Source organism: Bufo bufo, chromosome 2 (genome assembly GCF_905171765.1).
Source record: "Bufo bufo chromosome 2, aBufBuf1.1, whole genome shotgun sequence".
NCBI lineage: Eukaryota > Metazoa > Chordata > Amphibia > Anura > Bufonidae > Bufo > Bufo bufo.
The window spans coordinates 533,688,073-533,715,436 of record NC_053390.1 but is presented as its reverse complement, the minus strand read 5'-3'; the positions used below and the strand labels follow the sequence as shown (position 1 = coordinate 533,715,436).

The window sequence follows — 27,364 nt, the reverse complement described above, 5'->3', positions numbered from 1 at the left end:
CCTTCTATACACCCAAGTAAGGCTCTTGTCTATTTGGCAAATTACTTCAAAGAACTGCCCTCTCTCTGGAGGAGTGTAAGACACCCATCTAATATACAGGCCTCCGCTGAACGCCATGCAAGGTTTTTATTTTCCCTACAAATTTGTCAAATGGTGTCCTATGATGACTGCTGGTTTTAGTGAATAATGTCTTGAGTGCAAAACCTTAAATTTTTAAACAACTGGGGTTATTTGGGGCATATATCATAAATCTCTTTGCCCATGCTGGTCCCATTGTTCCAATCAATATTCATGAAAAGCTGTTAAATTCAGCCCAAGCAGATTATAAAATTAAAAGCATTTTTGGTCTTTAAATTGGGGTCCAAATCTGATGCCCCAACAAATCAGCTGATTGAAGAGTGTGCAACGCTCTGGGCCACTTCACTGTTCACCAGCCACAACTTCAGATATTTATTAACCTCTCCTGACAGGTCTGTTTTTTTTAGCTTCATGCATTCCCCATGTAATAACAATTCTGGAACATCTATTCTTATGTCTGTACATTGTGCCATTCCTTTATTATTCCTGCTAAAAGTTATGAATGAATTGCCAGCAGTCTGCAGTAAGGATACAGAGGGGTGTTAACCAGTTGGGGGTGTGTCTCTGTACTGATTAACTCTATCCAATGAGTGCTGCCATTGTCAGACTGTGCAGGGACACACCTCCAACTGGTTACCACCCCTCTGTACCCTTACTGCAGACTGCTAGCAATTCATTCATAACTTCTAGTAGAAATAATAAAGGAATGGAACAACATAGAGACATACGAATAGATGCTCCAGAATTGTTATTGCATGTGGAATGTATGAAGCTATTAAAACAGACAAGTCAGGAGTGGTAAAAGGTCCTCTTTAATGTATGTTCCTGGTACTTGAACTGAGTCCCTTTCACTTGAATGGTGCAGTACCAGGCACAACCACTACAAAATGTCTAGAGCTGAACCTGGTAAACAGTAAAGAAGCCACAGCCCCTGCCTTCCCCCTTATCTGATATTGATGGTCTATTCTACGGATACGTTATTAATATTTAAGTCCTGGAAAACCTGTTAAAAGGGGTTGTGCCACGAAAAATATTTTACAGCTTAGAAACCAGCAAATGGGTCTGAATCCTTTTGTAATTGTATGTAAACATTTAGTACAGCCACTGAGTAATTCAATAAAATCTCTCTGTATAGTAGCACCTGCTGTTAGTTATTTTTTTTTCTATTTCTTTGACCTCCTCACTGAGATGGCCGCACATGCTCATTTTCATCCTTCACCTGCCTCCTGAGCTGTGATAGGGAGAGCATGGACACGCCCCCTTAGCTGCAGCAGAAAAGACACTCCCACTGAGCTGTGATAGGGAGAGCATGGACACACCCCCTTAGCTGCAGCAGAAAAGACACTCCCCTTGAGCTGCCAGCTTCATATAAATCTAGCAGAGCATTGAATGTGCAGATCTCTGAATCCATGTGAGGTACAGGGCTGGTTCCAGCTTTGTTAGAAAGAGGTTGTCATGTACTATATGATGTCTGATTGACATTTTTACATTAGTCATCGGATAACCCCTTTAAGATAATATATGGACTGTATTAACAATGACACTTAAGACACTTACCTAGTACTGTCCCGATCTTATTGGTCAAGACAGAATCTGTTTGGTCAAGCCATCCTCCCCCACTCACTCCTTCCTTGAACTTAATAAGGATTGGCTGGTTGCTCAAGAGTACCACCAAAATCCTCATGGCTGCAGTGACTGTTGTTGAATGCAGGTGTTCCTCCATGAACATGATGACCCAGTCAAAGCCAAGGGTCTTGACTAATTCTTCACAAGCTCTTAATAGAATAAGAACAAAGCAATGTTAGTAAATGATTTGTGCAGTTACTCCTAAAAAGTGAGAATACATGCTGACCGTCCATATCTGCAGATCTCATCTAAACTAGTGGATCCACATTTCTTCCTATAAATTGGTCAGCAAATTAGGTGGGGACTGACAGAAGGAGCCATTCTGGTTGTCACATTAGTTCACTAAAATGATCAGATATGAGCCCTATTAATATGATAGTCTACTACAACACTGACCCATCAACTGACCCATCCTTCACTGACACTTGCAGCTTCTCCTACATCTTGACGACAGTGTCCGTATAGGATTAAATACAGAAAGCTGAGAAAGCTGAGTGCTCTCATGTGGGAATCAATCAAGTGAAAAGTGTATTTCTGCAAACTTCACTGTCCGTTCTCTAGGAGGGCTGTTTTCTGTAACTAAATTCTAACACCTCAGCCTTAGGGCTCATGCACACGAACGTAAGGGCTCAGTGCCCATGCTGCGGACAGCATACGGCGGTTCCGCAATACACGGGTCACCAGCCGTGTGCATTCCGCATCACGGATGCAGACCCATTCACTTGAATGGGTCCGCAAATACGGAGATGCGGTGCATAAGCACGGATCGGAACCCCACGGAAGCACTATGGAGTGCTTTTCTGGCCGTGCCTCCGCACCGCAAAAAAGTAGTGCATGCACCACTTTTTTGTGGTGCGGATTGTCGGATGTGGATCGCGGACCCCATTCAAGTGAATGGGTCCGCGATCCGCATGCGGCTGCCCCACGGTCGGTGCCCATGTATTGTGGACCGCAATTTGTGGTCCGCAGCATGGGCAGGGAGCCCTTTTGTTTGTGGGCATGAGCCCTTATTCAGAGGATGACCAAAATTGCACTTTAATTGTACTTACTTCAATATTTTATTAATTTATACAGTGCCATATTGAGATTGTCATCACTCACAATCTAAATTTTGTATTAACCTATCTGAATGTGTTTGATGTGTGAGTACCCGGAGGAAACCCATGCAAATGAAAGTAGAACACACAAAGTCAGTGTAGATGATGCACTTGGTAAGATCTGAACCCATAAATGTGAATCCATCTCTGGGACCCACATCTGTCTCAACTAGGCCCCGACTTACTCTGCCTGGAATGGAGAGGTGGCCACTCAAGCATGGCTCTCTCCATTCACTTCTGGGTAACATCTGAAAATAGCTGAGAAAACGTCTCTATAAGTGAACAGAGAGAACCTTAAATGCATGGCCACCTTTCTATTCCCAGCTCCACAAGATGGGGCTCCATTCTTGAGATAGAAATGGGTCCCAAAAGTGGGATATGCACTTATTGTACATTTGTGGTATATCCTGTGGATATGCCATAAATGTCCAGATCGGACAACCCCTTAAAGGCCTGAAGATCAGTGGAACAAGAGCTCAGGGAACGTGTTTCCGCCATAATGTAAAGTGAACGGCGGAAGGAGCAATCCTATTACTAATACTACAGTATACAACTAGACAAGGTTAGAAAATCCCAGAAGACATAAAATGTCTTGCAGAATGGGCCAAGGGTGGAGTTTTGACTTTTTCCTAGTCTAAATGGCCACCAGTGGTCCTACATTGGGTATCCCACCAGAGACTACTTACTGGAGATTGACTGTGGTCTTTTCCTTTGTAGTATACAGGAGTTTTAGCAGCATATCCAATAGCCTATTTCTTAGAAGAATAAGATTGGCAGAAACGAGTCCCCCAAAGTCATCCTCATTTCCTTATTGGATCACACATATAAAAATATATATATTAAAATACAGTGACTGATAACCGGTCACAACAGAAAAGAAAGCAAACCAGAAACTGCTCTTCAAAAAATCTATTGTACAAATAGTTTTACATTGCAAAGTTTACAGCATCATCCATGTACTGTAATAATACTATAAAGTATTCCATAAGGTCACATAGTAAAAAAAAAAAAAAAACGACAGTAAAAAGTGGCTGTGGATGGCAGAACTGCTCTCCTTACCTGGCTCTAACTTCTCCTCGTTATTTACTTCCATTACAACAAACTTCTCACATACAGCAAAGGTTGGTAGCGTTGATGAGATGAACTGTCCAAACCTTCAAAGGAAAAATGGACTGCATTTTAGGGACAATCTAAAAGGTAGGAAAGAAAATTGAGGACTGGGACAATTACTAGGAATGTACGTTCATTTCTGATCACTGCCCCATGTAAATGCAAATGTTTGATGTTGGGTAAACGCATCTTTCATATAGCACCTAAAAACAATGAATCTGTATGGGGATGAACAATCACAATAACGATCATTCATCCCCATACAAAGGGGAGGATTGCTGCATGTAAATGCGACTGAATGAGCGGACAATGTTTGGGAACGAATGGTTCATAAATGGGACCGTAGTCCATCAACTAAATATTACCTGAGCAGGTCATTGTTGTTTGGAAAACCCTGTAGGAGATAACTTAGCACATTACTGATAGCAGATATGGTGGGCTGTGATAGGGACATGTCTCGCAGGGTCAGTAGCAACTTGGGTATTAGTTGGAATTCCCTCATGAGCTTTGCGTTCTTTGCGGCTTCACTGCAAAAAGATGACAATACAATTCAATGCAACATGTTTCTCTTGGTCTAAAGGTTCACTTATCATTTCTTGCAATGAGAAAAGATTAGAACCTACAGCAAAAATACAAAATAGCATCCTTTTCGTTTTGCCAGTTCATGATACTACACCACAGATCGAAAGGCCAAGAGTATGTTCGCCCAAAATTCCTTCCAATGCCATGCGGACGAAGGGCATAATGGCCCATGGGCTGCTTTACACATTGATTATTATTAGCTCATGTAATGCTGCTTGGTGGAGAAATATGGCCCAATTCACATGACTGTGCTCGGCCCGGGAAACATGGCTTGTGTATTGGCCGCATCTCCTGGACCAACGACAGCATCCCTGACCCGAAACGCCTGCATCATAGTGATACAGTCAGTTCTCATGGCATTGCGGGTGATGATGTCAGTGCAGTACATAAGAGCAGTGATCAGAGAAGAACTGACTGTTCGGGTCAGCTGGTCCGGGAGATGCAGCCAATACACGGCCCAGGTTTCCCAGACTGAGCACGGTCATGTGCATCAGGCCTAAGGGATCCACTTGAGCTGTGCTCTCCTACATTAAACACAGAAAAAGCTCAGAAAATATGTGGATCCTACCTCTGCCCTGTCTTTTGTAGGACAAAAAGTTTGCTAAATCCCGGCCACCAGTCAAAGATAGAACAGATAAGCAGAAGATGGATCCCTTTGTCCACTGCATCATTTCTACAGGACGGTTTATGTCAGAAACATGCAAATGCTGCAGACTGACCGTGAGGACAAGTACATGTCTTGCCTACTTTTATCATTCACTTCTCTACCTCTGTACTCTGCAATCATGTGTACTTGTATTTTAACACAGTATGCGTATTTTGGTTCAGTGACATCATTATGTTCATTATCCCTGCTCTGTGACATCACTATGTCATCTATCTTACATAGTAAGGAGATAGAGGGCCGCACACTGTTGTAGCTGGTGCCCGCAAAGACTGAATAGTCGTGATCAATAATGTGTAAATTGTGGCACACAGGATATTTGCTTGCAATTATGGGTATTTATCCATGATATTGCATGAATAAATAACCAAAATGGCAAGCAAATATCCTGTGTGCCACAATTTACACATTATTTATCTTCCGTACTGATGATGCTTATTACCCCTATATTGGGGCATCACCATCATTATTATACCTGGCTGCGGTCCTTTACCTTTTCTTGTGACTTACCCGTGTGCATTATCCCAGTCTAGTTGTGAGCCTCTGTGACAGATTTTACAACAGGGCCCAGGTTCTGAAAGCAATTTTATTACAAAGTGCTCTGGTTTCAAACTATTAGGCTCTTTTCGCATCTGGGCTGGAGGCTGGGTTTGGACCTACCTTGATTCAGTGAGAAGTTCAATGAAATGTTCAAAGAGCGAAAGATGGAGCTCATATGGTGCATGGAGCCAGACCTAAAACACGTAGAAGGAAATGGAATAAATAATCATTTAGATTATAACTATATTTAAATAAAAACATTACATTACAATTTCAAGCAAACCGCTAGACAATACACCGCTCCCATGTGTTCCCCAATTTCCGAGGGTGGGTCCCAGTGTTCTAATTTTGCAATGGTTGACTTTAACATTTTCCCTTCTTTATCTGATTTACAACCATTATTCATTATTTAGGCTTTTCAGGTCTTTTTACTCCTCTGTGCATTGAACAGGACTACTTAAAGGGGTATCCAAGGATTTTGTTCCTGGTGGCCGATCAGCTGTTTCAGTGCTGGAAGTACACAGCTCTGCCCATTGTGTAGAGGATAGAGCTGGTTACTGCCCCAATGAGGTTAATGGGAGAAGCACTGTGGCAACCAGCATCTAACCACTACGCAATGCATGGAGCTGTGTATTTCTGGTGCTGACTTCCAGCTAATCAGCAGCGTTGCAGCGGGTCGTACCCTGACAATCAGGGTTCAAAATCCCAGACAATCTCTTTAAAGTGGATTTGTCAGGGTTCTTATGCCCCCCTATCTGAGGGCATCATAGGATAGAGGGGGAGATAATGAGCTCCAGAAATGTATACCTTTCTATGGTCTGATTCAAAAAGCTGCTTAAAGACCTTTCACCACTCCTGACATGTCTGTTTTAATAGCTTCATCCATTCCCCATGTAATAACAATTCTGGAACATCTATTCTTATGTCTCTATGTTGTACCATTCCATTCTTATTTCTACTAGAAGTTATGAATGAATTGCTAGCAGTCTGCAGTAAGGGTACAGAGGGGAGGTAACCAGTTGGGGGGGTGTACCTGCACAGACTCTCTCTATCCAATCAGTGCTGCCATTTTCAGACTGTGCAGGCACACTCCCCCAAATTGTTACCACCCCTCTGTACCCTTACTGCAGACTGCTAGCAATTCATTCATAACTTCTAGTAGAAATAATAAAGGAATGGTACAACATAGAGCCATAAGAATAGATGATCCAGAATTGTTATTACTTAGGAAATGCATGAAGCTAATAAACCAGGGATGTCAGGAGCGGTCACAGGACCTCTTTAAATATTGCCAGGCCTTAAAGTAATTTTACAATGACCTATAATCAGGCCAATTATTGGGGATGAGTGTTTGTATAAATGCTTGTTCCTGATAATTGGATTGTGCAAAAGGAGCCGGCAATTACCCGATGAATGAACAGACACTTCAGTGATAATGTCTTTCAGCCGCCACCTAAAACCATTGTTTCTGTGCAGCAGACTAAGGCTACTTTCACACTCGCGTTTTGGGCAGATCAGTCATGGATCTGCAAAAACGGATCCGTTACAATAATACAACCGCATGCATCCGTCACGAACTGATACGTTTGTATTATCTGTAACATAGCCAAGACTGATCCGTCATGAACTCCATTGAAAGTCAATGGGAGACGGATCAGTTTTCTATTGTGCCAGATTGTGTCAGAAAATGGATCCGTCCCCATTGACGTTTGGCTCAGTTTCGTCAGACGAACAACTAAACGTTGTAGGCGGCGTTTTGGTGTCGGCCTCCAGAGCGGAATGGTGACTGAACGGAGCCAAACTGATGCATTCTGAGCAGATCCTTTTCCATTCAGAATGCATTAGGCAAAAACTGATCCGTTTTGGACCGCTTGTAAGAGCCCATGATGGATCTCACAAACGGAAAACCAAAACGCGAGTGTGAAAGTAGCCCTATCTGTGTGGGCAGGGATCTGCTGCCCAGGAGCAATGGTTTTCTATGGGGATTAGTGATCACTGCATACAGTGGAGGGGATTGCTGCAGATAAATGTAGTAATTATCGGGAACGTCTAGTTCATTCCTGATAACTGTCTGACACGATGGTCCATTAAGGCTAGTTTCGCACTAGTGTTAAAGAGATCCAGTGGGCTGTTCACACCTTGTGGGCATGGGAAGCACATTTGAGCTGAAGCATTTAACCACTTGAGAACAATACAGGATAAATGTAAGCTATGTGACCATTGGGCTGTAAAACCATTTGGCATTCGCTTCTGTCTGCACAGATTTTTCTACTATCCTCTGATAATATTAGAAGGTAACAGCCCACAGCCCCTAGTAGAAATACAGTGACAACTGGGTGTTACCTGTTCTGGCTGTGTCCCTGCACACTCTCACACCAGCCCGCCAGGGACATAACTTCCACAAGGGGAATGGTTACACCCAGTTGTCAATTTGGGAGTACTCAGGAGGAATAACAGAGGAATGGCGTAATGCAGAGATACTCCAGACATGTTATTTAATTAAAACAGATCGTTATCAGTGATTGATAACATTCTGTATATGTGTGCATAAGAGATCGCTGTCCGTCACTGGTAACCCCCTCCCTCCTGTACTTGTACTAGATATAAATGTATAAATTACAGGTTGTACTGAATCTTTTCCCAAAGAGCTATATAGCAATCTGCTCAGCTCCTCCTGCTCTATAACATGCTGCCTGCAGATTCCACTGCATTTTGTGGTGACAGGTAGAGCAAATGTTAACTAGATGATATGCTGAACGTGGATTTCTTCCTGGGCCTCTTGGTCAGTTATGTTGGCCACTAACCTCAAAGTCACAGAGCAGGTCTTGGAAAGCTGTAGAGTTGGGTATAATGGATGTTTCATGACCACTGTCCACTGTCCCAACCAAAGAAAACGTGAGATGTAAAATGTGGCTGTTGAGAAGACCTCTCTTCTTCTTCAGCAGCATTGCCAGCAGCTACAAAAAAAAAAAAAAAGAAAGGAAGATTATCAGTGCGTACATATCACAAAGTGCATACAATTTATGGCTAAGCCTCACTGGCCCCACTAATTGATTGTGCCACTTTAACCACCAGCTGAAAAATACTATGCAAACATAATAAAAAAGGTGTACTGGTAGATATTTTAACCTCTTCACGACCGCAATCTGTATATATACGTGATAGCTGCACATACCCCGTGCAGCGATCACGTGTATAGACGTCAAGCCAGCTCTTTAATCCAAGCGCTGCAAAGCGCTTGGATTAAAGCTTCTGCCCGAGCCCTGCTGCTGTCACGGACAGCATACAGTCTAGTAATGCCAGCAAGGGGCCAATCAGAGTGGCCCCTTGCCGGCAATCGATCCGATTGGTTAGTCTGTGCAGACTAACCAATCGGATCGCGGCAGTGTTAAAATGCCGGTTTCAGGCTCTGATCTGCGCTCTGCAGATCACAGCCTGAAATCGGTAATGTGTCCTGAAGCCCCCGATCTGTGCCCCCTTCTTGTCCTTCTTACCCTGCCCCCGATGCGGTCCGCCCCCTCCTGCCCCGATCTGTAATAAGTAAAATGCTGCCCCCTGCCCCCGATGCGTCCGCCCCCTCCTGCCCCGATCTGTTATAAGTAAAATGCTGCCCCCGATGCGGTCCCCCTTCTGTGTGTGATGGCGGCGGCTCCATTCCTGAGCCGCCGCCATCAGCAGCGTGTGTCAGCTCTATGCTGACACTGCTGTAACAGCATAGATGCCGCAGTAGCGGCATCCATGGGGTTAATAGAGGGAGGGGGCTCCCTCTCTCTCAACCATCAGGGCTGCTGCGATCGCAGCGCCCGAAGGTTGCCATGGCAACCGGACGCTTTGCAAAGGCGTCCGGTTGCCATGGCATAGGCGTCCGGTGCTGCCACCCACAGGCATCTGATTGTATTATACTTTGCAATGCAAAAGCATTGCAAAGTATAGTACAACCATCAGCCCCACTGGATCTTCAAGATCCAAGAGGGAACTGATAAAAAAAAAATTGAAAATAATAAAAGTAAAAATAAATAAATAAAAATGTAAAAAAAAAAAATCCTTTTCCTATAAAAAAAAACAAAAAAAAAACAAACAAAAACCACACATATTAGGTGTCACCGCGTCCGTAGCGACCATCTCTATAAATATATCACATCATCAACCCCGTCCAATAAACACCATAAAAAATAAAAACAGTGTAAAAAAATAAGCCATTTTTGTCACCTTGCATCACAAAAAGTGCAACAGCAAGCGATCAAAAAAGGCGTATATACCCCAAAATAGTACCAATCAAACCGTTACCTCATCCCGCAAAAAAAGCCCATATTTAAGACAATCGCCCAAAAAATAAAAAAGCTATGGCTCTCAGACTATAGAGACACTAAAACATCATTTTTTTGGTTTCAGAAATGCTATTATTGTGTAAAACTTAAATAAATAAGAAAAAGTATACATATTGGGTATTGCCACGTCCGTAATGATCTGCTCTATAAAACTGTCACATGACCTAACCCCTCAGATGAACGCTGTAAAAAAAAAAAAAAAAAGGTTCCAAAACAGCCAATTTTTTGGCCACCTTGTCCCATAAAGTGTAATAATGAATGATCAAAAAATCCTATGTACCCAAAAATGGTACCAATAAAAACCTCAACTCTTTCTTCAAAAAATGAGCCCCTGCACAAGACGATCGGTAGAAAAATAAAAAACATATGGCGTTCAGAAAACCAATCCAGCAAAATCTGCCTTCCAAAAACCATACGGTGTTCCTTTCCTTCTGCGCCCTGCCGTGCGCCCTTACATCAGTTTACGACCACATGTTGGGTGTTTCTGTAAACCGCAGAATCAGAGTAATAAATATTGAGTTTTGTTTGGCTGTTAATTCTTAATGTGTTAAAGAAAAAAATGTAATAAAATAGAAAATCTGCTAAAAAAGTGAAATTTAGAAATTTCCTCTCCATTTTCCTTTAATTCTTGTGGAACACCTAAAGGGTTAATAACGTTTGTAAAATTGGTTTTAAGTAACTTGAGGGGTCTAGTTTCTACAATGGGGTCATTTATGGGGGTATCTACTATATAGGCCCCACAAAGTGACTTCAGACCTGAACTAGTCCTTAAAAAGTGGGTTTTGGAAATTTTCTTAAAGATTTTAAGAATTGCTTCTAAACTTCTAAGCCTTGTAACGTCCTAAAAAAATAAAATAACATTTCCAAAATGATGCCAACATAAAGTAGACATATGGGAAATGTTATGTAATAAATATTTTATGAGGTATCACTTTCTGTTTTAGAAGCAGAGAAATTGAAATTTAGAAAATTGCTAATTTTTATTTATTTTTGGTAAATTTGGGATTTTCTCATAAATAAAGGTGATATATATTGACTCAAATTTATGACTATCATGAAGTACAATGTGTCACGAGAAAACAATCTCAGAATGGCGTGGATAAGTAAAAGTGTTCCAAAGCTATTACCACTTAAAGTGACGCATGTCAGATTTGTAAATTTTGACCTGGACACTGGGGCATCAATGACCTTTGGTCATGAAAGGGTTAAGGCCTGGACATGAAGGTGGTCACATGTGAAGGCAGTATTACACCGGCCGATAAACGCCCATTAGCGATCATCTTACAGTGTAACACTGCTGCCGAATGCCCGATGAACGAGCAACCCAGAAAAATCAGTGCTTGCCGGTGGCAGATCGTGCTGTCTAATTACAATCTGCCGCCGGCAAACCACTAAACAGTATGCCATAGTGATCACTTTTCCCCATGCTGTGGAGGAGATCTCTACATGTAATAGCAGCGGTCTCCTCCACTAATTAGCAAACGATTGCCCGACAGGGAACGCTTCCCTCCCGACAATCGATTGCTCAATCGGCCTGTGTCATACAGGCATAAGGGGTAGGTTGTCAGTATTTACAAGCACTGTTTCCCTCTCCATCCCTCAGTCTTTACATCCTGAACTCACACACATTAGACGAATGTCATCCAAACCCATTGACCAGCTAATCTGTACAGTGGTGTCCCGATGTCAGGGGAAGTAAGGCTGGGGCTGTTGGGTTTCAACGTGACCAATCCTTTGTTCCGACAGCAGCTTATTCCCCTCTTCCTACTGTAAACACATGCAGGCTAAGATCCGGCACAAAAACGCCATCCCCCAACCACTACACGACTGGATAAATATTCCCATATGATATTCTACGTGAACCCAATTAACCTGAAAACTACTACAACCTTGAAATGACCATGTCTTGTAATTTTCTTCCCTATGAGCTTAGATGGAATTCACAAGGCTTGTCAGCAGTTTGATGAATGTGTTAGCCCAAAGCAAAATATGCTAATTTTGCTTTTTGGAATAAACTTAGCCTACAGAGTATAGCTGGTTTTATTTAGACTCTGCTCCATTATACCTGGTCATCAATTCCACAAATTATTATCGAAATATCCCTGTACCTACCGCTCATGAAATAAGTCCTATAGACATGTCAGGACTAATACATGGTTATTGATCAGTGAAAGACTAAAGGTGCAATGTTACAGCCGATTGTCGGGAAGGAACGCTTCCTTCCCAACAGTCGGCTGCTCGTTCAGTGAAGGAGACCGCTGCATTTTACATGCACATTTCTGAAAAATTTTAGTTTTTTTTTTTATTAAGCCAAAAAAGTTTTACTTAGAAAAAAACTGGAATAAAAACGTCACCAACTTTATCTGATTCTAGGTCAGTAAACTGAAATAGGTGCTTCAAAAACATGGCGCTCATTCTGAAAACTATATTTTTCAATGTATTTACACCAGGCAACTGGCAAAAAATACACAGAAAAATCCCCTGCTTCCCATCTGTCTGCAGCCACCACTAGAGGGAGCTAAGTGCACAGGAATGTATACAGTTACAATTGGCTGAAATGGAAGCTGTTTGCATTTTTGTGCAATAATCATTAGGGGGAGCTTAGTGCGGCGCTTTATTTTTTATTTTTTTTACATTGTAAAGAAAAGGAGTTCAATGCCCCCTCCCCCACCCTTCCCATAGGCCCTGTGGCAGTCACGTGGTCTGCCTTCACTGAAAGTACGCCACTGCTAAAAAACATTTTGGATTATCTATAAAATATTATTTCAGCCTCATTCCACTTTTCTGCAGCCAAATAATTATAAAACACTATGCAAAATGCAACGCTCCCATCTGTATAATCTGATAAAGCCTCGCCAGCTGTCAATCAATTGAGGCTGATTCAGTGACCACTCGATAAAGAACATGCGATTCACTCTATAGCTGTGTTATTCTATGTAGCAAAGAAGAATAGTCCATGATATAGGTGAGGTGCATCAAGATGGTGTCTGGTTACTGCATAAACTAGGAGTCAAATAAAAAGATGATGCATTATGTTTCATAGGTGGAGCTATGCCACGTAATATATATTACATATACTTGACAACATGTGGCAATATTATATAATCTTTGATGTCATCAGTCTTTTTTATTAGCCAGCATACCTGGTAACCTTTAATCCTTTCCATTTCTTTGCTGGCCAAAGGATTGCTCTTCACCACACACACTAGTGCCTTGACAGCGGCATAGAGACCTTCAACGTCAGATGCCATAGCTACTAGTCCAAGAATGGCTGCTGCACCTCCTATATACTGCAAGGTTGTGGCCACAGGTTTGGGGACAAATGTTCTTACTCCTAAAGTAAAACACAAGTGGGTCAAATATTGCCACTAAATCGTGGAACGTGCTCTAAAATATAAATCCTATTTCGTTTTTGTAAAACCTTTGGAAGCAAAATGTTTTTTAATGGAAGTTCTACGTTAGCCAGAACTCCTGAAGTTAAGGTTTTGATTTCTGATTGCTTCAAAATGAGTGACCGGTGTGAGAAGACAGTAGACTTAGCTAGAGATATAACCAGCAAAAGGAAGGAGACTGTGATCCTGTTGTAAGAGCTGTAGTGTGACCACATCTAGAGTACTGTGCTCAGTTCTGGGGACCTCACCTTCCAAAAGACACGTGTCCAAAGACCAGATACAAATATGGTGGGAGGTCTGCCACATGAAACTCAAGAAAGACTTAAATAACTTGAAGGCTGTAGACAACTTTTGGGGCATTCCTTTTACTATTGCATTCTGCTCATTTTGGGCTAAAATAATTTGTTTCATTGGCCTTTACTGAAAATTTTCAACAGTTTTCCCGATACAGTTTTCAGTTTGTGTATTTGCAGACTAGCAGGCACCATACATCAATCAAATAACTGCTCTCTCTGCTGGATCTGTGCTTTCCTAACATCTTATTTGATAAGAAATTAGTTTAAATTAGTTTTTATGAGCTGTCAGAAGTTCAGAGATACGGGCTACAGACCAAGCCTTCAGAACAGGTCTGTGATCGATTCAGTGTGAAGCAGAGAGCCTGCTGATCTGTTAATGCAGAGAAAGCTGTAGAAGAAATACTGTTGAAAATGTTTAATAAAGACCAATAAAATTGATACTTAGCCCACAATGATTAGAATGTAGTAACAAAACAAATGCCCCCCAAAGTTGTCCATAGTCTTTAGGGTCCATTCACACATCCGTAATTTGGGTCCGCATTCGTTCCGCAATTTGCGGACCCATTCACTTTCAATGGGGCTGGAACAGATGCGGATCCGCATTTTCGGGATCCGCATCCGTTTTTTCAGGATCCGTTTTTTCGTTCCTGAAAAAAATAGAACATGTCCTATTCTTGTCCGCAATTGCGGACTAGAAAAGGCATTTTCTATTATAGTGTCTGTGATGTGCGGATCCGCAAATTGCGGATCGCACATTGCAGGTGTCCGTGTTTTGCGGATCCGCAAAACACTTACGGACGTGTGAATGGACCCTTAATTTGTATAGTCCAAAAAGGGTTGTGCACAAATTTCCAGACCTCTAAGAATGGAGGGACCTGTACTGGTGATCATGCTTACCTGATCCCTGGAGCTGGGTTCTGGCTCATTCGCTCCCCGACCTTTGCTGCTTGTCTCAAGTCTCTCCATGTAAACTTCTGGTTTGACGGCACTGTGCTCGGCTCCACTTGTATCATGTGACCATTTGACATGACAAAAGAGGAACAGCGGCCAGTGATTGGCTGCAGCGGCGTCAAACAGGAAATCTACATGGAGGAACCCGAGACAAGCAGCGGAGGCCTGGGTGCTAATGAGCTGGGAGCCAGTGCTGGGGATCAGGTAAGGCTACTTTCACACTAGCGGTTTAGTTTTCCGGTATTGAGTTCCGTCATAGGTGCTCAATACCGGAAAAAAACGCTTCAGTTTTGTACCCATTCATTGTCAATGGGGACAAAACTGAACTGAACGGAATGCTCCAAAATGCATTACTGCTTTCCCATACTGGAGAGCAAACCGCAACATGTTGTAGTTTGCTTTCCGTCCTAGGATGCGGAGCAAGACGGATCCGGCATGACACCCAATGCAAGTCAATGGGGACGGATCCATTTTCTCTAACACAATAGAAAACTGATCCGTCCTCCATTGACTTTAAGCGGACTTCATGACTGATCCGTCTTGGCTATGTTAAAGATAATACAACCATATCCGTTCATAACGGATGCGGATGGTTGTATTATCAGTAACGGAAGCGTTTTTGCGGAACCCTTCCGGATCCAGTAAAAACATTAGTGTGAAAGTAGCCTTAGTATGGGCACCAACATGGGTCCTGCTTGTCCAAGTAATCTAGAAATTAGTGCACAGCACATGATTAAAACCTTTAAATAGGTTAAAGACATGGCCGCCTCCAAGAGGTAACAATTGTAGCGACACTGTAAATGTGCGAGTTCTGCTCTCCTGAATTGAGATGCTCAAATGACAGAGATAGATATTACATACAGTGGGTACCTGCCTAGACTGAGGTCACCTCGCCGGGGTAGGTGGGCACAGATATTTTTTTATCAAAATATATTTGCTAAGAACCTTATATTTATCTATCATATTAAATGCAGTGTTAGTTTATTTATAGATTTTACATTTAATGCTATTTAGTTGTGTCCAGGTACATCCGCATATCATATCGTGCAGGATGTGTTGATCATTTTTGTGTTTGTTTGGTTGAGCAGAAGACCTAAGCCAGCCAGCCAGCCTCCTTCATAACGCTCTGACACACAGGGAGGGAGATGAAGCTCCCGTTACCTGAGACCATGTCATCACGTCACAGCTTACAAGAAAGCCTCAAATCAGGAAAGGGAAGCAAGGCTGCCATGGGTGATCTGTGCCGTATATTAGCATATTAACAATAAACTACTTTATTTCATAGCTGGACTACCCCTTTAAGGAAAGGGTTTAGTGGTTACAGTCTGCTGTTTCCTAATTGCATGCATGCAGAGAAACATAAAAGCACTTTCCCTTCTTAAAGTGGACAAAAGATGGAGGTTGAATTGGGTTAAAGGCGTGCGTCCTCTGTCATCAGTCACAGTGAGACATGAACCTGATCCTGACCTTTTCATTGATAAATGAAGGGTACAAATGTTACCTAGGTAGCCAATGAGCGCGGCTCCAATTGTCCGAGCAGGGCCATTCAGATGTCCAGCTGAGTTATGCAGCAGCTTCACAGGGGTGGCATTCTCATGAGATGATATTGCCAACTAACAAAACAAGAAATAAAAAGTTACATATTTCTGCAGTGCATTTCATGTCACATTTCTTTGAATATCTACATTTTTATGAAATGCTATTAGGCATTAAAGGAAATCTGTCACCAGAATGATCACCATTAAACTAAAACTATTGTCTTGCAGCACTTACTACCTCCTTTCCAGAAGTGCTTTTCTTTCCTTGCTGCTTGGTTTCTATCTTGAAAAAAATCCACTTTATTCCTTGTGCAAATGAGCCAGTAAGGTGTCCAGAGGGGGGTTATTTTTGTTCAAAGGCGCCCAGGAACACCCCCATTGAGTGCCCAGGCCAGCCCTCCAGCAGAGCCCAAGCACGCCTCTCCTCGGCTCATACTCTATGCCCCCAGCAGCGCCGTTGCTGACGCCCACTACATCGCTAACAGCAGAGAACCCCGCCCACCCTTGCCTTCAGTGTCACTGACATATCTCGCTGCGCTTCTTCTCTTCCAGCAGAGAATGAAAACATCACTAGGCTCAGCGCATGCCCAGTAAAACATTTGAGGCTGATACCCTCAGTTCTGAACACTGCCTGTGCCTCCGCTCTTCCGGTTCAAGTGAGGGCATCAGCCTCAAATGTTTTACTGAGCATGCGCCGAGCCCAGTGACAGTTTCATCCTCTGCTGGAAGAGATGGAGAAGAAGCGCGGCGAGATTTGTCAGCGACGCTGAAAGCAAGGGAATAAAGTTGATTTTTTCAAGATAGAAACCAAGCAGCAAGGAAAGAAAAGCTCATCTGGAAAGGAGGTAGTAAGTGCTGCAAGACAATAGTTTTAGTTTGCTCAATCTTCAAGCGGATCCGTTCCCCATTGACTTTCAATGTAAAGTCTGGACGGATCCGCTCAGGCTACTTTCACACTTAGAAATTTTTCTAAGTTATAATGCAGACGGATCCGTTCTGAACGGATGCAAACGTCTGCATTATAGGAGCGGATCAGTCTGATGAAACATCAGACGGACCCGCTCCGAATGCTAGTGTGAAAGTAGCCTTAATGGTAATGATTCTGGTGACAGATTTCCTTTAACTCACAAAGTGGCCCAAACTTGATGATTCACAAAAATGCTAAATTACTAACCCCCATGCATCATCACAGTATGTGGTGTCTGTGCCTGCCTTTATGATGTATGGTATCATATTTCATGATTTATACCCAGTTATGTACTTATTCTTTATTTTTACTTTTTTTGCTTTGTCTTCTCTTTCAAGGGAAAATACAATTTAAAAAGGGGTCACTAAGACAATGTAAAATAGATATATCCTAACACTTGCTCTTTTCATTCCCTCTTAGTTCCCTGTGTCTAGCTGGAGCAGAAGTGGGATTGTTAAGCCTGCTCCTTTAGGCCCCTTTCACACGGGCGAGTATTCCGCGCGGATGCAATGCGGGAGGTGAACGCATTGCACCCGCACTGAATACCGACCCATTCATTTCTATGGGGCTGTTCACATGAGCGGTGATTTTCACGCATCACTTGTGCGTGGCGTGAAAATCGCAGCATACTCTATATTCTGCGTTTTTCACGTAACGCAGGCCCCATAGAAATGAATGGGGTTGCGTGAAAATCGCAAGCATCCGCAAGCAAGTGCGGATGCGGTGCGATTTTCACGCACGGTTGCTAGGAGACGATCGGGATGGAGACCCGATCATTATTATTTTCCCTTATAACATGGTTATAAGGGAAAATAATAGCATTCTGAATACAGAATGCATAGTAAAATAGGGCTGGAGGGGTTAAAAAATAATAATAATAATTTAACTCACCTTAATCCACTTGTTCGTGGCCCGGCATCTCCTTCTGTCTTCATCTGATCTCTGTGGAGCAATAGGACCTGTGGTGACGTCACTTCGGTCATCACATGATCCATCACATGATCTTTTACCATGGTGATGGATCATGTGATGACCGGAATGACGTCACCAAAGGTACTGTTGCTGCACAGAGATCAGATGAAGACAGAAGGAGATGCCGGGCTACGCGATCAAGTGGACTAAGGTGAGTTAAATTATTATATATTTTTTAACCCCTCCAGCGCTATTGTACTAAGCATTCTGTATTCAGAATGCTATTATTTTTCCTTATAACCATGTTATAAGGGAAAATAATACAATCTACACAACCCCGATCTCAAGCCTGAACTTCTGTGAAGAAGTTTGGGTTTGGGTACCAAACACGCGCGATTTTTCTCACGCGAGTGCAAAACGCATTACAATGTTTTGCACTCGTGCGGAAAAATCGTGGGTGTTCCCGTAACGCACCCGCACCTTTTCCCGCAACGCCCGTCTGAAAGAGGCCTTAGAAAAACCCCATCCCTATGTTGTTTGGAGCAGGTCAGTAGGAGATTACCCCTGTGTTCTCTGAAGGATTTTTATAAGACTGATTAGGCCCTATTACATTACACAATTTTGGGCCAATTATAGGGAATACGAACATTTGTTCCCCATAATCGTCTAGTATAAATCGAGCAGACGATCAGCTAATAAGTGAGAAAACGCTCAATCATTGGCTGATCAGCATCTTTCATCAGGATGAAAAATGCCAATTATCAGCAGCACATCTCACTGTGTAATCAGAGGCGTGCTGCCATTAATGAACAGACTGTGGTAACAATTGTTCCTCCTACATTTACCTAGTATGCATCACCATGTGTCATCAGAAACCGGTGCCAACAAGCGCCAATGGATGTGTTATCTTCCACTGGCACTGCTCGAAGATTGTGCAGTGTAAGGGTGCATTCACACGACAGTAAGCGTTTTGCTGTCCGCAAATTGCGGATCCGCAAAACATGGATACCGGCCGCGTGCTTTCCACAATTTGTGGACCGCACATGGCCAGTGCTATATAGAGAATGCCTATGCTTGCTATCTGCATCTTTTGCGGACCCATTGAAATGAATGGGTCCGCATCCGTTCCGCAAAATTGTGGAACGGATGCGGATCCATTTATACGGTCGTGTGAATGCACCCTAATACCCATCTTTGCTTCAGCAAAACAAAGAACATGCTATAGACTGACAGTGTGCAGGCACGTTTATCTCCCGATTACTTTTTTTCTCCATATCTAGACTTAGGGGTCTTTTAACATTCCCTTAGATGTTTATGCTTTTTTTAATTACTTTTTAATTACTTCTTTTTTATGATCAAGCATACCACTGGTTTCTGATACTTAGGGCATAGCAACAAAAACCATGACATCATGCAATATGACTAGGATAGCCTAATCTCTAAAGGAACAGTGAACATGGCAGAGATCTATTTTTTTTTCTGGTCTCCGTTGGACAGGTAGCTCCGTGGTCACCACTTTCTATACAGATATATATGGACATTGCCAGATGCATTTTTGTATTGCTGGACACACACAAATCACATTATTTTAGAAGATCAGACAACAGCTGCCCAATGGACCTCACCTGCTTAGCAATTGCTTTGCTGTCCAGTTTATTGTAAACTTTTCTTATTCTTGCCACAGTTAGAGAAGACACTGAAAGTGCATATAGGCCAAAGGACACCTTTTCTTCAGGCACCAGAGAAACCAGCAACGGAGTACCCGATTCAGGCTTCGAATCCTTACCTGTAATATAAAACAGAAGAGAAAGGGTTGATCCAAATAGGCAAACATTCATATTCTTTATGAGAGATTTGTCCTAGTGACGTTTAAGTGAACCTGTCACCGGGATTTTGTGTATAGAGCTGAAGACATGGGTTGCTAGATGGCCGCTAGCACATCCGCAATACCCAGTCCCCATAGCTCTGTGTGCTTTTATTGTGTAAAAAAAAACGATTTGATACATATGCAAATTACCCTGAGATGAGTCCTGTACATGAGATGATTCAGGGACAGGACTCCTCTCAGGTTAATTTGCATATGTATCAAATAGTTTTTTTTACACAATAAAAGCACACAGAGCTATGGGGACTGGGTATTGCGGATGTGCTAGCGGCCATCTAGCAACCCATGTCCTCAGCTCTATACACAAAATCCCGGTGACAGGTTCCCTTTAAAGGGGTTTTCTGGGTGTTTAATACTGATGACCTATCCTAAGGATAGATCATCAGTACCTGATTGGCAGGGGTGTGGGGTGTTGACCCCTACCTATCAGGTGTTTGAAGAGGCTGTGGCAATCCAGTGACGCGTCGATCCATTGGATAGCAGCTGTGCTTTAGCTACGTGACCCATGAAACTGACGTTACACCCTGGGATCAAACAGCTGATCGGTGTTGGTCCGCCACTGATCAGATATTGATGACCTATCCTGAGGACTGGTGATCAATATCAAACACCCGGAAAACCCCTTTAAGAGAACCAAAAAAATAAATAAAATCAATCTAACGGAGCACAGATTTTACTTGTATAAAAGGAAAAAAAAAAAAATTTAAAACACAAGGGAAATTATGGAAAGTGGTCAGGGCACTGGGTCGGCAAGTTCAGAGATAGATGGTTGCTTAATGAAACCACTAAGGCTGGGTTCACACCTGAGCGTTTTACAGCACGTTCCTAGGCGCTGTAAAACGCTCATTCAGGCAAAAACCAATGTTTCCCTATGGGCATGGTTCTCACCCGAGTGTTTTACAGAGCGTACGAACGCGCTGTAAAACGCCCTACGCCCCAAGAAGTACAGGAGCTTCTGTGGGGCGTATTGTCGCGCGTATTGTGTCAGTTTTTCCTTGGATTAAATCACACAAACGCGCGTTTCCAAAATACAAAAACGGCCCAAAATACGCCTCAAAAACGCCGTATAAAAACGCCTGTAAAAAGCGCTTATCGAATACACTCAGGTGTGAACCCAGCCTAAAACTGATGTGTTTCTTTTACCTGGTTGATCAAGGTAAAGAATTTGAATTTAGAAAGAATATTTAAAGTGATTGTCCCAGACAAGAGATTAATCACCTACCCACAGGATAAGTGATAAAATGTTTGATTCCTTAAAGGGTTTCTATCACTTCGTTTCACATAATTAGCTGTCAGACACTAGCGATCCGCTAGTGTCTGCTCTACCAAACCCTCCTAATATAATTGCTTTTGGGGCAGCCGTTTTGCTAAAAAAAAAGAACTTTTATTAATATGCTAATGAGCCTTTATGTGCTATGGGTGCGTCATTAGCACCTAGAGGCTCCGTCTACCTTCACAAACTGGCGCCGCCCAGCGCGTCCCTCCAGCCCGCCCATCTCCTCCGAAATGCAATCCTCCCTGTGAGCGTATGTATTCGGCGCATGCGCAGTGAATGTCTGACCGCTTCCCTGCTCAGACATCTCCACTGCGCCTGCGCGATGACGTCATAGTGCTCCGAGGAACAGGCGCAGTGGAGATGTCTGAGCAGGGAAGCGGTCAGGCATTCACTGCGCATGCGCCGAATACAGGCGCTCACAGGGAGGATCGCATTCAGGAGGAGATGGGCGGGCTGGAGGGACGCGCTGGGCGGCGCCAGTTTGTGAAGGTAGACGGAGCCTCTAGGTGCTAATGACGCCCCCATAGCACCTAGAGGCTCATTAGCATATTAATAAAAGTTCTTTTTTTAGCAAAACGGCTGCCCCAAAAGCTATTACCGGTATATTAGGATGGTTTGGCAGAGCAGACACTAGCGGATCGCTAATGTCTGACAGCTAATTATGTGAAACGAAGTGATAGAAACCCTTTATATCCACATTGATCACAAGAATGGAGATCTTGAGAACCACCTGCCTTCCACCCCACTGCATGACCTCAGCGAGGAGTTCGAATGGAGCGTTGGTCAGAGGGCACCCTCCCAATACATTCAATGTCTATGGGACTGATGGAAACAGTAAATACAGTGCTCATCTTTTTCCAACGGCCCTATAGGCTGAAGCAGAAAGTGCACATTCGTGAACAATGCTCCATTCAAACTCCTCATTGTAGTAATGCAGTAAGGATGACCATGGGGCCTCAGTTCTAGTGATCCCATCAATGAGACCCCAAGAAATTAAACATTTATCACCTATCCACAGGATAGGTGATAAATGTCCTTTGTGGGTAACCTCTTCAAGGAACACTCCAGGTAAACAACTACTATATATGGTGTTAAGCCAAGTGTAGGGCTTGATGGGGTAGTGCATTACGCAGGAATTTAAAGAACATCAAGAAAATTATCCATGAGTCATACACCCTCCGAGACCCTTCACTAGACATAACACAGAGTACCAGTTTTGCCAGGAGCATTGTTCAGCACTGATAAATAGTCAACTGGAAAATCAAACATAAAAAAAACTCACATGGAGAACAAACCGCTTGAAAACTTCCAACATAATTTGGTCCCAGTTCATAAATGACAGCGACACTTGCTGCAGTCAAGACTTCCTCTAAAAAGTGAGTTGGCCCCAGGCGCCAAACAAGGGACGAGAGCTGGCGTTGAGCTGGGGGAGTGCCAATGTATGCGTAGACAGTGCTAACCACTGGGGGATTAGCTGAACCAGACACACCTGGACTGCTGTGAACATAATGCAGCTGTACGGATTAAAAAAAAAAAAAATGTAATAAAATAATTATTACATTGTATTTAAATAAGACACAATATTAATACTCAGTTGATTACAATTGCTTAAACCGTGAAATGCTGTGAAAATCAGAACAACACTTTAAAGCAAACCCATCATGTTGAACATGCAGTCCGCACTACAAGCATGTTATAGTGCAGAAGGAGCTGAGCAGATTCATATATAGGTTTGTTGGGAAAATATGCTGTATAACTTGTCATCATTCATTCAAATTCCTAGTCAGTGATTGACAGCTATCTCTGTATACAAACTTATACGGAAAAGGCTGTTTATCACAAATGAGCCCACCCACTGGACTTCTAAGGCCAGAATGATCACAGGCTTAAAAGGTTACAGTTTTTTCATTTTACTCATTTTGGGCTAAAAATCTTTTTTTTTTTTTTCAATTGGTATGTATTAAAAATATTCAGCCGTTCTATAAAAGGGTTAAATGTTTTTCTAGCAGTGTGAATCGTACTTTCGCTTTTACTTTGTGCCGGTCATCGAATGACCATTATCTCTAAACTACTAATAGGTTATAAACACTTAAGTCACATTCTTACCAGTAAGATGAGAATTGAGCTATAACGAGTGTTTATAAGGTCAGATATCAGAGATAAGGGGCTGTCAGCTGACATTCTTGATGGAACACAGTAAAATACAGAGCATTCTACTAGAGAATCTCAAGGCTGTACAGAGAAAGGGGCTTTAAAGTTTTTAGTACAGACCTATTGAAAAAATAATTTTTAGCTCAAAAGGAGTACAATTCAATAATAAAAATAAAAATTGTACATAGCCTTTAAATAAGAAAATGATGGGTTATACGGAGCAAAACTATATTCAAATCACATGGGTAGGAATAATACAAGTCACCCGTACATACTAAATAGTAAAACACTGGGTAACACTGACATGGAAAAGGACCTAGGAATTTTAATAAACAGCAAACTAAGCTGTAAAAAACAGTGTCAGGCAGCTGCTGCCAAGGCCAAGAAGATTATGGGTTGCATCAAAAGGGGCATAGATGCATAGTCCTACCACTTTACAAATCACTGGTCAGACCACACATGGAGTACTGTGTACAGTTCTGGGCTCCTGTGAACAAGGCAGACATAGCAGAGCTGGAGAGGGTCCAGAGGAGGGCAACTAAAGTAATAACTGGAATGGGGCAACTACAGTACCCTGAAAGATTATCAAAATTAGGGTTATTCACGTTAGAAAAAAGATGACTGAGGGGAGATCTAATTACTATGTATAAATATATCAGGGGTCAGTACAGAGATCTATCCCATCATCTATTTATCCCCAGGACTGTGACTGTGACGAGGGGACATCCTCTGCGTTTGGAGGAAAGAAGGTTTGTACACAAACATAGAAAAGGATTCTTTACGGTAAGAGCAGTGAGACTATGGAACTCTCTACCTGAGGAGGTGGTGATGGTGAGTACAATAAAGGAATTCAAGAGGGGCCTGGATGTATTTCTGGAGTGTAATAATATTACAGGCTATAGCTACTAGAGAGGGGTCGTTGATCCAGGGAGTTATCCGATTGCCTGATTGGAATCGGGAAGGAATTTTTTTTCCCCTTAAGTGGGGAAAATTGGCTTCTACCTCACAGTTTTTTTTTTGCCTTCCTCTGGATCAACTTGCAGGATGACAGGCCGAACTGGATGGACAAATGTCTTTTTTCGGCCTTATGTACTATGTTACTATGTTTAAATCTGCTCAGCTCCACCTGCTCTATAACTTGCCGTCTACAGATCGGACTGAATGTTCAATGTAACAGGCTCCCTTTTTTGAATACTTGCCTTCTCCAAACTTGAAATACTAGTCAGTAATTATGAATAAGTAAAATTATCTAAAAAAGCAAACCTACCTTTACAGTACTGACTAGCTGCCCATCAAGGTAGAGAGTGGCGGTGCTATTTTTCAACATGCCTTTACTCATGACTAGAACCAGATGATGCCATTGACCTTCCATTATCAGCTCGCTGCATCGAAATCTGGCACAACAAGGTAGGATTTCATAGAAAGAGGACTCCTCACTAAAGTCATCCACTGAAGAACAAATAAGTAGATATTCATTACTGACAATAAGACTCCAACGTACTTTAAAAAAAAACAAAGACATAAAAATCCTTATGCAATTTTGGTGTCCACAGAGAGTGTACGGAGGTTTATCTGCTTTTTAGGTAATACATATTACATACTGTATTCCATGGCTGATACTAGGAAAAGGTTGCTTAAAACAGTAGTTTTTAAACTCCTGCAAATAGCTGATTGGCTTGGGAAGCTGGGAGTCAGACCACCTGATATTGATGAGCTATCCTAATGGAAACCCCTTTAATACTTCTTAGACAACCCTAAGCCCAGGTGAGGAACTTGTGCAGAGCCAAGAATTTACGCTTCTGTGGCAGATATTGGACAACTGACCCTCTGATAGAATAGTAAATTCTTAGATCGCTAGGATATGACCACAATCGGTCTCTAATGCCCACTTTCATCTCTGTTTGAATGTTGGGCAAAAAGGACATTTTTCTCACTTCTGACTCATGGGTAGAGTGTTAGCATATTGCCGAATATCACCTTGGCATAACAACTATTAAACAGCTCAGAAAAAGTAAATTTGCTTCTCTGAATATAACGTTTTTCAATAAGATTCTATCCAATAAAGGAGATATTCCTACAGTAGACATTTATTGCATATCCACAGGATATTCCACAAAGGTTTACACCTATCTGTAGAATGGGATTCCCCCGAGTCCCATCTTGGCCAGTGAGGCAGCACCCAGACGCACAATGAATGAAGAAGCGGCTGCACATGTTGATGCAGCATATAGTGCACACCTCATCAGCCATGGCAGGGTTTGGAGACCTCCGGAGATGTGCAGGTCTCATAGGGGTACTCACATCCACCAGAAAGTTATGGCATATGACACAGAAAAATATCCAGGGTGTTCCATTAAAGGGGTTATCCAGGAAATGGTAATGATGAGCGTTGCGGGCAGCTTTCCAAGCATAACACTATACATTATATAGTGGCTGTACTTGGTATTGCAGTTAAGCCTCATTCACTTCTAAGAGGCTAAGGTGCAACTAGACCATGTAACCAATGTATGATGACATCACTGGCCTAAGAAGAGTCTGCAGCACTCACAGTATGCCCGGCCTCTCCTAAAAGCTGATCGTCGGGGGTCGGGCCTCTGCTGATATTGATGACCTATCCTAAGGACAAATCCAGAATAACCCCCTTAAAGGGGCTGTCCGAGTTATTTTTTTGTTCTTTCTATGTTCCATCCTAACTAAGCAAATGTAACAGCTTTCCAATTAACTCACTTTATCTCCAGTGGCTGGTTTCTCAGATTTCACCGAGGGTCACATGACCTGTGATGTCAGCTTCTCTCCCTGCTCTGATAAAGGTTGTTTACAAGCCTGTAAACCAGACATCACTGTCCTGGCCACGCCCCCTTCACTGCCATCTGCTCTGTCCTAGGATTCTTAACCCCTTCAGCTGCACAGACTGGCTCGCCTCAGCAGTGACAATTCAGGGCACAAGATCTGACATACTAGAGAGAGCATTGCACAAGAAGGTAGGGGGAAGATCCTGTGTATATTAGCAGTGTCATTATACAGCTGGGACTTGTAGTTCTACACTCCCAAGTTGCTGTTGATTCTCTCAGCAGGCAGACATGTCACTCAGGGCAGCTCTTGTATTTACTCCCTTAGCAGTGTCATTATACAGCTGGGACTTGTAGTCCTACACATACAACATGCTGCAGAGTCTCCCAGCAGGCAGACATGTCACTCAGGGCAGCTCTTGTATCCACTCCCTTAGCAGTGTCATTATGCAGCTGGGACTTGTAGTCCTACACATACAACATGCTGCTGAGTCTCCCAGCAGGCAGACATGTCACTCAGGGCAGCACTTGTATTCACTCCCTTAGCAGTGTCATTATGCAGCTGGGACTTGTAGTCCTACACCTACAACATGCTGCTGATTCTCCCAGCAGGCAGACATGTCACTCATGGCAGCTCTTGTATCCACTCCCTTAGCAGTGCAGGGGGAGGGGCAGAGGTTGTTTTTATTGCATGTAAACAAAGGGCCAGAAGAGAACCAGGGAAATGAGGAAATAGATATATTTCTTTTGCATAAAACTTGCTTAGCTTAGTTATATACTGATGCCCATCAGATTTTCAGTGCTATATTATATTTTTTTCATAACTCGGACAACCCCTTTAAGGATCACATAACCATCCGAGGTCCCATTTGAGAGTTCGGGTATGCCCACAAGTTTAGGTTTCTGCATGCAGTTTTGGAAGCCAAAATCAGGAGTGGATCAAAAATGACAGATACAATTTCTCTTTTTTGAATTCACTTTTGGTTTTGGCTTCCAAAACTGCATGCAGAAACCTGCCCGTGAGGCCGTACCCTTCTGTCAGGTTTGACAGCGGGGACAGGGCACCATAAAGTGGTAATATTTGCATGGAAAACTTCAGAAACTATGATGGATCCTATTAAAAGTCAATCCATCATACGTCTGATCTGGACCATGCCATGGCTTCTGTTTAGAACGGAAGCC

The 27,364-nt window shown here is 42.7% G+C and overlaps 1 protein-coding gene across 6 annotated transcripts in view; it reads right to left on the bottom strand.

Annotated features, from left to right (window-relative positions):
- The window catches only part of WDFY3 (WD repeat and FYVE domain containing 3), a 278,837-nt gene that overhangs the window by 87,591 nt on the left and 163,882 nt on the right, over window positions 1-27,364 (bottom strand). For all 6 annotated transcript variants that reach the window (XM_040417990.1, XM_040417994.1, XM_040417992.1 and 3 more), the window contains 11 exons: window positions 24,661-24,842; window positions 22,525-22,756; window positions 19,707-19,867; window positions 16,166-16,277; window positions 13,169-13,359; window positions 8,502-8,654; window positions 5,818-5,891; window positions 4,277-4,438; window positions 3,861-3,955; window positions 3,488-3,608; window positions 1,636-1,853 (listed from right to left, as the gene is read on the bottom strand). In XM_040417990.1, coding sequence (XP_040273924.1) covers window positions 1,636-1,853; window positions 3,488-3,608; window positions 3,861-3,955; window positions 4,277-4,438; window positions 5,818-5,891; window positions 8,502-8,654; window positions 13,169-13,359; window positions 16,166-16,277; window positions 19,707-19,867; window positions 22,525-22,756; window positions 24,661-24,842 — 1,701 coding nt within the window. The remainder of the gene's footprint in view (window positions 1-1,635; window positions 1,854-3,487; window positions 3,609-3,860; window positions 3,956-4,276; window positions 4,439-5,817; window positions 5,892-8,501; window positions 8,655-13,168; window positions 13,360-16,165; window positions 16,278-19,706; window positions 19,868-22,524; window positions 22,757-24,660; window positions 24,843-27,364) is intronic.